The 14,161-nt window shown below is 39.7% G+C and overlaps 1 protein-coding gene across 4 annotated transcripts in view; it reads left to right on the plus strand.

The window, feature by feature from the left end:
- Positions 1-12,942, plus strand: part of LOC129169458 (glutaredoxin domain-containing cysteine-rich protein 2) — a 29,139-nt gene extending 16,197 nt beyond the window's left edge. For all 4 annotated transcript variants that reach the window (XM_054755882.1, XM_054755878.1, XM_054755880.1 and 1 more), the window contains 5 exons: positions 2,643-2,704; positions 3,808-3,994; positions 6,519-6,628; positions 9,750-9,962; positions 12,309-12,942. In XM_054755882.1, the coding sequence (XP_054611857.1) occupies positions 2,648-2,704; positions 3,808-3,994; positions 6,519-6,628; positions 9,750-9,962; positions 12,309-12,536 (795 nt within the window). In that variant the 5' untranslated portion in view covers positions 2,643-2,647 and the 3' untranslated portion in view covers positions 12,537-12,942. The remainder of the gene's footprint in view (positions 1-2,642; positions 2,705-3,807; positions 3,995-6,518; positions 6,629-9,749; positions 9,963-12,308) is intronic.
- Positions 12,943-14,161: the final 1,219 nt, after the last annotated feature.

Consider the following 14,161-nt stretch of genomic DNA (forward strand, 5'->3'; position numbering starts at 1 on the left):
CCTCCTCCCCCTCCCCCTGCCCTGTCTACCCGCTCATATTCCTCCTTCCTGTCACAAAGCCGCCTGCAGGCAGAGCCCGAGTGGGAAAAGTAGAAGTAAAGTTTGATGCACAGAGAGTGTGTTTTTTTTTTTTTGGCGTTGCTAAAAATTACAGCTTTACGAAGCTTATAATAGCCTGTTTGGATTGACACTTCCAGAGAACTATTAATAGAACAATAGTTTTGTTATTGCAGTGATGTAGAACTGTACCGCACTCTTCTGTGCTCCCCTTGAGAATACATCCAAAATAGCACAGCGGGTGTCATTGAGCTGAGAGGTTCACCTTTTTTTTTTTTGCCATTGTAGGATTTACTCATGCACAGTGAAAGTACACAAACACAGAATGGACACAGAGACAAAAGGAGATTAATTTCGAATGTTGACAAAAATACTCGTGCTAAATGTATTAATAGTTTCCACAAATCCAAACAGTAGTTATTGGGAATTTCATTTAATGTTCTTTAATGAGTCGAGCAAATGATACAAGTGGGTAGTACAGAAGGGCAAGCAAGGCTCTGATTGGCTGACACAAGGAGGGGCAAGGCTGGGCCAAGCAGGAAACAAACAATAGCGGTAACGTACGAAGCCCCTGAGAAATAATAATAAAAAAAAAAAAAATTGCAAGAGCTCTCAAAACTTTTTGCGGGGGAACGCAATAAAGTATTGTGTTATGTTGCAAAACTTCCTAAACTATCTGACGCTACTTCCGCCATAACAGGAAGTCATGCTCTTGTTGTTACACTAACGACACACATTTCACAGATTCAGTGGGTGTTATCAGCTGTTGAACCCCAACGTGACACTTTGATCAGGAATTAGATGAGATACTTTCACCCCTTCACGCCTACTGTCAAAAATATGTGAGCTACCCTTTGTGTCAAGATCAGCTAGTCGCGGCTGTTTGCGTTGAAACTTCAAATTAAGAGCAACACATTCGCTGAGTTTCTGATATGACTGACGAGCAGTACAATCAATATACTGTATTTCCTTTTGAGTACCAGTACTCAAAGAGATGTGTTTCCAGCAACACTACCCAAGACCGGGTGTTAGCATTTTATTTTCAAAAGACAAGCCAAGTAACCATCACAGAATTGAAAACCTGTTCCTATAGTTACAGTATCACTTTATACCTCTACAGTTGTGCAGTAAGGTTTGCGCAAATGCTGAAGATGGAAATGAAATGATGCATTTCCGCCCGATTTTCGCTAAGTGGAGGCAGGCGTGTCCTGTAGCTTCACATAGTTTTGCGAGATAATGCAAAACGTTTGCGAGACCTCTCCAAAGATTTTACGTTCTGTCGCAAAAGTTTTGCGAGCTCTCGCAAAAATGTGCCTTTTTTACACATTTTTATTTTAACCCATCGGCTCGTAGTAATGGACTGCATCATCAAGACAGGTAAACATTTTCAGGTTGGTTGCATCCAATTGTATGTTATAGTCAAGCGCAATTAACATTAACGTTAAACATAACAGGTTTAAACATAATACAATTGTGTGGAACCATTTTCCATACAAATGAAGTACATTTAGTATTTCTTTTGTAGGGGTTATGTTTAAATTGTATTTATTTCATATTTCTATGTATTATTTTATTTCATTTTTTACATTTTTATCAAGTAGCCTCATAAAAGAAAAAATAATAGAAACACTACTAAGACAACACATAATACGGTAAATGCTTAAATTAACGTCTATAAAGTTAACTGCAGTCTCCTATAGGGCCCGGTTGTATGGTTTCCAAATGCCAACCACTGTGGCTGTAGGCAACCTCCTGATGCAGTTTTTTTTTAAATTATCTCCACTAGATGGCAGTAGCTGCAGTTGAAGAACTATGAGTGTTCATCAACCAGCAGCTTTATCTACCTCTGCATGTGCTTTGAAATGTTGCTCCTCAACTCATGCCGTGCTGTTGTTTGGAATGGACTCATCAGCAATGCTGGCTGAGCAATTTGCTCCTTCCTGCTGTTACAACATTGGTTCTGTTGATGCTGTGCTGTGCAATATACCTGTTAACAAATGACCCTGTGGTCAATCAGAGCTACATTTCCCTTCCCATTTTCTCATGCCTTCCAAATCATGAATAAAGTTCAACATTCAGTTGTATACAATGCGTTATTTACAATTCAACGCTGACACACTCTGCCCCATTCAGTTGACAGGCTGTCTACTTTTGTCTCACACAGATGCATACACACCACGTCATACATACACACACACGCACACGCGCTCACAAACAGTAGCTTTGACACTATAGCCTCTATTCTCGCAGTCATCATTATTGTTTAATAATGACAGGGCTTCTGGTTTCCACTCTGCCCTTTTGTAACTCGATCCAGGTGTGAATAATTCAACGTGCTTACCAATAAAAGTGGGCCAATGGCTGCCATTGTTAAGCTCAGGAGGCAGGGCACACACACACACGTGTATATATATATATATATATATATATACACACACAAGAATAAGAAGAAGGGCTCCATCCACCCACCTTCTTACTCACTGCTCTTCAGCAGGGCTCTCGTTCCCCACTGTGTTCTGTGGCTATTGCAGTTCATCACGGCAGCTCTCAGCGGATGGACTGACTTGCTCTCTGCTTCTTATCAGCCGTCATGGAGGAACCACAGAGGAAAAAGAGTCAACGGCATGAAGGCGCCAAGCCGAGAAAGGTACGTAACTAAGGGAGCGTCTGCAAATGCCTCACAAGGCCAAGAATGCTTGTCGATCAATTGGTTAGCATTCCTTCATGCAAATGTTCAGATCAAAAACATCGAAGGTGAAAGTAGCAACACACTAGGTCTATTCTACCAGTCCAGTGTCTGTTTTGATCCTCACCCCCCCATCACAAAATTGGCACAATCCCAGCAAAACCCTCTCAATAGCACCCTCCCCATTAGAGTGATGAGCATCTGGTAAATGCTATGATATGCTGTGATGTGTAACCATATTTTTGAAAGAAAATACGGCCCAACGATTAAACAAATGCTCCATATGCTGGCGGGTGAGTACGTGACGGGAAGAAAAGCTGTGATTTGCTTGAGGAGAAGTCGGGTAGCGCCACTTATTGGTTGGCATGTGAAACGACCAGGCTCTTTGTTCCCGCGTAGAGAGAAAGAGAGATGAGACGGACCGCAGTTTCTGAGTTTTCAATCTTTTAGTGAACACCCTGGAAGATATTACAAAGCTCAGCGCCAAGGCGTTCCGCCCAACACTTTAAGAGACGAACAGCCTCAAAACTAGGAAGTAACTGCTCCATGACCTATACTCGGGTCACACCCTTGCAGGGGTGTGACCGCTCCCCTACGTGGATCAGTGGGGTGGCTATCTGTCTGCTTCTATGGTTCCAGCTCATGTCGGTCTAGAGTGAGTGTGTGTGTGTTCTAAGTGAAGCAAGCCGCAGCAAGCAGATAAGGTTGTCAAGCAACCTGTCGGTGCAAAGTTCAAGCAACAGTGCCTCTATTGTTTAATTCTACAGTTCTTCTAAAGGTTGTCACGCAACAGTACTTCTATCATTTAATGTTAGCCATCTCTAACACATGTGTAAATCAGAAAATCTTCAGATCCTAAACGACTTTTTTTGTGGAGTTGTTTTATGTGTTCAAAGTTGCATGACGGGATGGATCAAATGGGCACATGAAAGCTGTGCATGCTTTGATTATTATGCGTATAATGTAGATCAAACCATTCCCTTTCAACTACCAAGCAACCATGAATCACTTTGAATCCTACCAGCTCCAAACATTTAACGCCCATCCCGCTCCTCAACCACCAGGTGAGATTCAAGCTGGCGTCGTCTTACAGCGGCCGTGTGCTGAAGCACGTGTACGAGGATGGGCAGGAGCTAGATAGCCCTGAGGAGAAATACCCGCACAGCTTCCTCGGCGGAAAGATGGCACAACCTGGCCACCTGGAGATGGAGCAACTCTGCGGCTTTGACCAGCCTTTGTCGGACCAGCTGGGTAGGTTGCTACCGTTACCGCAACATGTAATATGGATGCATGCACTCAGGTTTGCTGATTAGGAGGGCCTCTGACTTGGCTGGGAGCAGCAGAGGTCATTGCATAGCTTTTTTTTTTCCTGTGCTCGTTGCATGAATGAAACTGTATTGCCTTCATAGTAATGACAGCATGGACATTCAGGAGCCACATATGATGTACAGTGCATACATGCTACGTTAGCCACACTTCTTCAGCCATACTGCACACTGTGCCTAATATTTTGTCTCTTTCATGAGGCCAAATTTGGTAACAACTATATTTGGAACGCATCTTATTATGGCACAGTGCAGTTTTATCGCGGTTCATTGGTTCCAGACCCAACCACGGATTCCTTATTTGACATCTAATATTTTTGAAGTTCGAGCATAGAAAACCTGTTTACAACCCTCTAAATACAGTTTTTAACATTATTAGAGGCCTCTAGATGTGAAATAACACCCCTATAGTCATTTTACACTCTTATTACCTAATATAGTATCTAAAAAAAATAATAAAAACATTAACTGAGCCATTTAAGACATATATAAGACTCGAGCTGCAACAGCAGTCTGTGTTATTATTATTATGTTAATATACTATGTTATTATGACTGTGCCTGTTGTGTGATAATGAAAACCTGCAATAAAAGCCAGTCTGGTGCTTGTGCACTTCACCAACATTACAGGAATATTACTGACACCTAGTGACCAGTGTAGAATACTACATAGCATCACCTTTTTGAATGCGTCTTCTGAATTTGTTATATTTGTATTTGACTTAATTTACCCATTTCTATGCTTGAAAATGATGAATTTAGGCAAAAAATACATAACATTTGCTTAAATATGCAAATTTTTTTACTAATAATAGGTCGTATTCAACCACAAAACAACATGACTTATGAATAAATACGCATATATATTTTTTTAAACGTGATAGAGTGAACCCGCGAAATTTGAACCGCAATGTGAGGGACGACTGTATATAACAGTGGCATGGTACTTCAAAAATCCACCTGCTGCCATCTTGTGAAGAGAATAAACACTACATCAGGAGGTTGCCTACAGCCACAGCTGTTAATGCCAGTTAAAGCCAATCCTAAACATTGTTAAATTAATAGCTGGCAGTGTCAATCAAAAATAAGAATAAATAAAGTGTATGTTAGTATTTGACTACCTCAGTAATGACATCACTACTCATAGTAATATTATACTGTTCGTAACAAATTTTCTGTAAAAAGGTACATTCACAGTTTTTTTTACTTGTTATAGCAGAAATAGTCAATAAATTATCAAATGAACATGTTTATAATAATGATTATAAAAGAGAAGAACTGTTTTTCACAATTTTCCATGGGAAGTTGAACTGACTTTTGAATGAGAATTAGTTGGAAATTGCTTGGTAATTTATACAAAGTGAATATTTTCCTTCATTTTTCTGTAATAGACAAACATGCAGTTGTGCACATTTCCCGTTGATTTTTGTTCATCCCTATAAATAACAGCATTTACTGTGTCTTATGTTAAGTAAAGTAAATGTACATGTAAATGTACATTTATCTTTTAATATGCAGCAGAAATCTTCATACGTTGCAATTTGTATGCTTTCCTCAACCCCATACAAGCGGCCTAACTTACAATTTTGAGAATTTCTAGTCTATTCTTGTCCAATACTATGGAAATCATAGCGGAGGACTTTTGGAAACTTGGGAAATTGAACAATTTTCCTGGAAATGAATGACAATTAACTGGAAATGTTTGCTAATTTACAAAATGTTCATTTATTTGTATTATTTTCTTAGCTATATTGAAGTGCAGTCGTTTACAGTTATTGACATTTCCAGATTCTTCCCTTTAATTCCCACAAATAATGTATCACATTTAAGTTGCGCACATTTAAGCACTCGAAGAATTCTTTGAAAATTGCTGGAATTTTCCACTTAAAGTGTTTATATTCAACATACATTGTACACGTTTGTTAGCTGGGGTGCTAAACTGGCTAATATGGGGCTTCTTGAAGGCCTAAGGTGGAATGGCGACTGTAGCCTTTCACACAGAGATGCCGCAGAATAGCCATAACGATAGAGTCCAGCATTTATCACCCTATATAAAATATCTGTTGAAGAGTGACAATCGCTTTCAACACAACAGGGCAGGAGAAGTGAGTGTCAGGTGTTAAACTTGACATTACCACGTTCCCTTACACACAGGTGTTGTCCCGCCTCTGTTACAGCTCTGATTCTACCTCAGAAGGTGGAAAATAGCCGGGTCAACTTTGTTCCCGCATTCAGTAGCATCTGTACAGAACAGGACATGGAAATAAGTCAGAAAAATGCCCGGTTTTACAGGCGGTGTAAAAGCGGCTTGTTATTTAAAAAGTAAATGAGGATGGCTGTTGCCCTTGACTACTTATGCGGCATATGTGCCGTTTTGGGGGTGAGCGGACCAAGCAATCTGCAGTCCAGGTTCTCACTCTAGCGTGACAAGATGTTTTGTTGTGTGTCCAGGTGTCGATGCTCCAACAGGGCTCATTGCCCAGAGAATAAACGTGTACAGAGGAACAGGAGGCTACACGGCTGCTGTGGGCCAAAACCGCCAAACAGATGGTGACACCAACGTAAGCTTTGCAGCTAAACGGCGTAGTGGAGTGGTGACATGAATTCATTCAAACGTGCACATAGTTTGATTATTCTTTACTCAGAAACCCGTAACATTAAAAGTAATGACTCAGAGCTTGCACGATTTGGTAATGTAACCCAAAGTTCCAGTAAATCCGTGCATAAAAATAGCATAAAACTTTCATCATGCGTGAAATCACACGAGACCTCACCAAATCCCATGAGATCTTAGCTCAGCAAGCATGAAAGGATAAAGTCTGGATGTGCGCTTTTTTAAAAATTTTTTTACAGTGAGACGTCCATGCGTAAGAGTTCATCAGTATGTGCATTTGACTTTTTCCTTGACTTTTTATGGGGTTGTTTCAACAAGATGAAACAATTGCAAGCTGGCCACCATCCCAGAATGGACTGTGTTGTAAAGTTATACAGGTATATGCAAATACAATTATAAGGAAGGTATATATCATATATTTATTTGTATATTATTTTTTAAAATTTTTTATCTGATATTTGTATTAATATTTAAATTAATTAATAATTACATGGATAAAGTCATTATTTAATTATTCACTGAAGCCTAACTGGTATAATTCATTTCTATTTTTAGCATTATTTAATATATATATATTAATATAAGTGTGTCAGACGTTTCAGAGGGTTTGAGAGACATTATTTTTACGCACAATTTCTTTTTTCTCTGGCTTTTTGTGGGCTTGTTTTGAAACAATCAAAGCTCGACAAGCATACTGGAACACATTACGTTGGAGGCGTACCTAATACTGTGAGTGTATTGACAAAATTAACAAATAATTATAATAATTATATATTATGATTATATAGTTATTTATTATTATATTTATATATGATATATTATTTATACATTATTCTATTTTATGGTTATTTTATATTTATTTTAAGATGATCAATAATTATTATTAATACCAATTCAAAGTTTGATTAAACTACATTTATTTACATTTTTTGTTAGTTTATATTTAATAATTAATAATAATTTTGTATTGTTTAAGTATACAATAAATACAATAAAATACATTTCCTGGCCAACAAAATGATTGTTCAATATTTATTATTTTATTTTCAATATATTTTGAATGAATACATAAATTATTCAACATGTGCTTGTATTATTAATCATAATATTAATCCATGTGATCGGTATCGGCCGATCTCACTCCTGGATGATATGGTATCGGAATCGGCAGCATACTAAAAACCCTGATTGGAGCATCCCTTGTAGAAAGGAATCATAACAGTCTCTCTATATCAATTCCTAGCTTTCAGTCCCACTTAGAATTGCTTTAAACAGACACAACACAATGAACACTATTATCTGCTGTCGTGTTTCCTAAAGACGCTTACAGACCAGGGCGATAAATGAGACTTCAAATAGAAATGTAAAGCTATAAAATCAACTTTGGGTGCAAACAATTAACAGGCAAACACAACAACAAGAAGCAAATTGTCCATGTGACAGGACGTCGGCACTTCAGTGACAGCGGCTTCATTAGAGGGAGGTCAACCACTACACCCGCTGGCTTAGTGTCAGCTTCATTTCCTCTCACAAAGCCGCGCGCCGTCTCCGACGCCACACAGAAAGTTATCACGTTTATCAGCAAAAGACAGCGATGCGGATTTAAGGATGCCGTTGTATTTCTTCTGGAGGGCGTTTAGGGTTCACAGACTTTGGCTGCTCCCTCTTGTCCCTCACATTCCTGAACACAATAAAAAACACAATACTCCTTAGCAGATTGCAATACACGATCTACATGTTGGAAAAATGGAAATACATGGAAAAAATGGAAATTGTGGCGTATCTGCAACATAGCAGATAAAGATGAAATAAATGTGAGCGATAAGCAACAAAAAGTGTTGTCTACACTGGTAATGTAATAAAAAATACAGTCTGTATATATATATATATCACTATCATATTTTATGTACTTTTTCTATTATTACAAGTAGATTGGATTACATACAATGGTATATATTGTTTAGTAAATCAATCATTTTAATTAAGTTTTTCATTAAACTAAATCATTATATTCCTCTTTTATGTATTAAATTAATAATAATAATTATTATATTCAATTAAATATTCAAAATATATTACAAAAATGTTAGTATTATTTATTTTTTTTCTCTTATTACAAGTAGATTTGATGTCATGGATTTGTATCTATTTTTTTATTAAATTAATTGTTTGAAAATCATTATTAAATGGTACAAATTAGAAATCATTGTATTTTGATTTTTATTTTATAAGCATTTTTCAAAATACAGCATGTTAACAGTTTAACTTTTTTGTATTATTTAAGCACCATTATTTCCAGACTGTAGAGCGCATCAGTATATAAGCCGCACCCACTAAATTGAAAAGTTTTGTAGACTACAACGGTCTATAAGCTGCAGGTTTTCATGTCGCAAACACGGCCAGTTAAACAGTAGCGTAGCAGAAAAGTAATTCATCACCACCTTCATCCTCCTGCTGGGGACTAAAAACACGAAAGTTGTCTTCTTCAGTCTCAGAATTGAACAGCCTTATGATTTGTTCATCACACACTTTGTCAGTCTCTCTCTCTTTTGTTGTCGCTCTCTGTGTCGCTTTCGTCTCGAGGCAAATTAGCCCTTTAGCATTAGCTGTCGTCTTTATAACACAGTAGTCCAGCCCTTCAAAACTCATTGGTCATATTGGATTTTTTGTTCTTTTCGCCATAAATTAGTTGTGTCACTTTACAAGCCACAGTGTTCAAAGCGTGAGAAAAAAGTAACGGTTTACACACTGGAAATACAATAATACTCTTATCCAGAAAGTTGTTGCTATGCAGGTTGTTGCAACTGGTCACGTCACGTTTGCCCAGCAGCTTGTTGCTAGGCAGAGTTCCAAGGGCTCAATCATAAATGCCCCATTTTAAAAAGTCATATCGCTGCTGCTCCAGTGAAATTGAATTGTGAATAAAAAACCCCAGACAAAAATATGTTTCTCCGTCCTTTTTATAAAAACACAAACCATATATGTTTGAATAGCAAACTAGGGTCTGAAATTACTGCTCTGTATGAAATATAAAGATGATTATTCCCTTTATTCTGGTTCCTCCTCAGTCGTCGGTGTTGGACTTCGGAAAGATCATCATCTACACCAGCAACCTGCGCATTATACGAGCACCTATGAAGAAGGCTGAAATGTTGCGCCACTACACAGTGCCCCCTGTGGCCTCGGAGGGCTCCCTGCAGGCTCGTGAGCGTGGGAGCAGGAGGCCAACTAAAGCTCTTTGTACACAGGAGGGAGATCAGAAACAGATGACACACACCGAGGTAATGATCCTTGTCCAAAAGTATTCTCGCTATGGTGGTAGAAGTATTTATTACCCTGTTTTTTGTTGATGGCTCTCCTCGGTCGCACCCTACACATCCTCCACTGTTCCCTCTAAAGAGATTACAAACTGTGTGCCGCTGTATTATATACTGTAATGTCAAAGTGCTCACACAGGGGTGCTTATTCTCACCCCTACTTTCCTTCAAATGTTTCTTTGCAGCACTCCCCTCCCACTCACAAGCAGAAAAACGAAAGTTCAGCTGTTTTTTTTTTTCTTTCTAGAAATTGGCAATCCCTTCCCTCTCTCCTCTTTGTCTCGCCTGCACAAAAGTCCAGTGGTTAATCTTCTTTTGTGTTCCTAGCACAGAGCACAGTGTTTGCAGACTTTTCGCATTTGTTAAGAAGACAATGTGGCCTATACGGGATCCTTATCGTGACATATTATGCAGGGGAATCATCAAGCCTCGGGGCAAGTAGAAAAGTTAAAGTGCGCTGTACGACCTGACTGACAAAACTGCTGGAAACAGAACTGATTAGGCAGAAATGATGGCAGACATGTGCCCGAAAACAAGTCGTATCACGTGCTTCATTTTTTATACCGGATGACAAGAACTGTCGAATAAAATCCCAATTTGGCATCACTCTTAGAAAAAAGTACCACTAGGCTTAAACTGAAGTTAATAGGTTTCTTGCTCCAGATTCAATCCATTTCTGGACCCAGTTGTCTGTGATGTACCACTCAAAACCAATAGCTCTCGTGCTCCAATTTTAATCCAAAATACCATGAACGATGTAAGACAAAGCAGCCCAGAAGTGACAGTAGTAGGGGTGTCACAAGACGAGGTTAGACATGAGATTGGGTCGACTAGAACGAGATGAGATTTTAAGAACAGTACAATGAAAAAAATATTGAAAAATTAGAACAATATATTGCAATTTACTCATTTAATTTCTACTACGTTACACACTTCTGCAATCTGGGTTTATGCTACCGGCCTCCACCCAAGGAGAAAAAAAGACTATGTTGACAAGAGGGCTCACGCCGTTCATGCTGTTGTTCTATGGAATAAATGCGGCAAGGTGCTGAAACCAATGCACAGAGTGAACTCTCTTCCTGCCTGTATGGGGGCGAGAGATGAGGAAAACAGACACGGATGCACATGGCAATATATTGAGGCCGGCAAAATGATCAAGTTCATTTTCATTTACTGTGTGATTAACTCATTAAGTTATTATCGTCCCAGGCGTAGTTCCCATGAGACCTTTTTTTCTGAACAAGACATTTTGTCACGTTTTAATGTCGCGATAACCTCAGATACTAGCATATTTTTTTGTACCTTTTTCTTTAACCTCAATGGTTGTTTGTCGATATGTGCCCTGCGACTGGCTGGTGACCAGTCTAGGATGCCTCTCGCACAAAAAGTCAGCTGGGATAGGCTACAGCAGGGGTAGGGAACCTATGGCTCGGGAGCCAGATGTGGCTCTTTTGATGCCTGCATCTGGCTCTCAAACATGTCTTAAAACGATAAAAATGTATTTTTGGTTTTTTGTTCGCTGACCTTTTAATGTACATTACAGAAATCACAGTGTTAAAAATAACACTCAAAATATAAAACTTTGTTATGCATTTTAGTCCATCCATCCATTTTCTACCACAATGCGGGTGGCCAGAGCCAGTGCCAGCTGTCCTTCCAATATTTTCCGGGTCAAACACCAAAATTCGATTATCACTGGATAATGCGGTAGCCTATTCGCGGTAGCCTATTCGCATGAACTTCCCTTCCTTAAATCAAATAGTCAGATCGCTAATTCTGGAAAAAGAAAAAGATACGGAGTACGGTGCAAAAGCACGCAGCACCAGAAGTCGCATTAATGGTAAGAAGTAATTTATTTATTATTGGATTGCTTCAGTGTAACAATGTTAATAAAAAGAATAACTTTAGAGGTCCTCCTTAAAAATGCCCACATTTACTTGTACTCAATGTTAAAAAATATTATATGGCTCTCAAGGAAATCCATTTTAAAATATGTGGCTTTTATGGCTCTCTTAGCCAAAAAGGTTCCCGACCCCTGGGCTACAGCATACCCCCGTGACCCTAGTGAGGACAAGCGGCATAGATTGATCTTTAACCACTCAAAACCAATAGGTTTCTTGCCCCAAGTACCTTGGATGCCAGTTCAAATCAATAGGGATCTTGTCCTAACATAACCAGAACTCATACAATACATCAAGTTTCTATTTGTACATCTTTGTGACCCTATTGAACTTTCCTGTCTATTGTCCAACTACTTCTTCTTCTACGATTACTTTATAAAAAGTGCTCCTCCCCGTGTTTGTTCTCCAGAAGGCAGGCAGCTGCCAGCATTGCGGAGGCTCGGGCCTCGCCCCGTGCTCACTGTGTCACGGCAGCAAGCTGTCCATGCTGGCCAACCGCTTCAACGAGTCCATCAGCGAGCTGCGCTGCCAGGCCTGCTACCCTCACGGCCTGGAGAGGTGCCAGTCGTGCTCCACAATGTCGCCGTGTTTGGACGACACCACCACGACCACCCGTGTCTGGCTAGCGACTCAATGAAAGCTGGGGTGGTTTAGAGGCACACACATAAGCCGCGGCTGAATAGGTGAATTAGTGAAGGGCGCTGCAGCAGGTACACACTCGGAAAATACATTTGTGCGTGCTGTGAACATAATCTCTTTTTTATTTTGCTGTATTTAATTAAAATGATGCAAACATTACGAATTGTATTTTTTACCTGGCAGGAAAGCATCCTATTCATTGGTTTAATCCTTCCATCCTTATCTGTCTGCAGCAGAATATTATTTATTTTTACCTACAGTACACAGTAATGGTTGCATGTATGAGGGAAATTGGGTGTTGCTTAATGTTATTTTATATATATTAAAAAAATAAAAAAAATTAAAAGTCAATTTTACTCTATTATTATTATTATTGTAAAATAATTATCAGGTTATTGCCAACTGAGCTTGTTTGTTTGAACATTTTGCTATATGAATTAAAAATAAAATCATTTATTTGCTTTGCTTCTTACTTTTTTACACTTTAATAAATGGTTGGACCTTTTATGATAAATTTTTTAATTTTTAATAATTTTTCTTCTTCAGGTTTCTTTAGTGAGTTAATTCACCCAAAAACTGGCATAGAATAAACCACTGAATTTATGTAGTCCAACATGCAATATATTTCAATTTGAGCATAAATGCTAACAATTGCTTCCACTGGGAAGTTTTACCCTCCATTATGATGCTATCATGTTTATACTGAAAAAAATTCAAAATCTTTCGAAAATGTACACTTTTTTGTAAAACTGATATTACCTACTACTACTTCCACATTCCTGTCCAGCCAATGGGGCAAATAGTATTGTTGATCAAGATACTAAACAGATTTGCACTGCCAGGGAAAAGTGTAAGATACTCTTATTACTCTTGACTTTATTTGATGTTTATTGTTACGCAAATTCGGAGCGGCCCAACCGGAGCAGCAGGGGACAGAGAAGAAGAGAAAAGGAGACAGAGTGGTGAGTGCAGGGTCAAGAGGGGGAACAACACAGTGAGAGACAACAGCAGCAGAACAACAGAAACAAACAACAGGACAACATCAGCAAATGTCTATGACAGCCATATGATAGAAATGACAACATTGTGGTCGCTCCCCCGACACCTGGAAGCTTTGTCGTGGCACCCAAAGCAGAGACAAGTAGGGAACTCTGGAGTCCCAGACCCACAACCCAGATCCCGAGCTGCAGAGAACACGGACCGCTAGGAACATGAACACACCAGGCCCGCACTCTCCTTCCACCACAACAGCAGGACGACCCCAGCAAAGCGACAACGGAGCAGGTGAGGGGGAAAGCCAGCTAATGAGCGAGCGGGCAGACGAAAGTTGAGCAAGGCAACCCACCACACCACACCGGCTGACACCCACCGGCGGCAAACCCCCAGAAAGGTAGTTTCGCACCCGCAAGCCGCAGGGAGGCCGAGCGACCAGCCCAGGCAGAGCACCACAGCTGAGAGACTAGCACCCGACCAGCCGCCAGGCCCCACTAGCCACCAGGAGCCAGACCACCCCCTTGTCACCAAAAGCAACCACGCACCGCCCACCCACCAGTACGACACCCTTGACAGGACCACAGCCAGATAGGGGAAAGGCAAAAACAGGCAAAAACAGGCAAAAACAGG

This window comes from Dunckerocampus dactyliophorus, chromosome 16 (assembly GCF_027744805.1).
Source record: "Dunckerocampus dactyliophorus isolate RoL2022-P2 chromosome 16, RoL_Ddac_1.1, whole genome shotgun sequence".
Lineage (NCBI taxonomy): Eukaryota > Metazoa > Chordata > Actinopteri > Syngnathiformes > Syngnathidae > Dunckerocampus > Dunckerocampus dactyliophorus.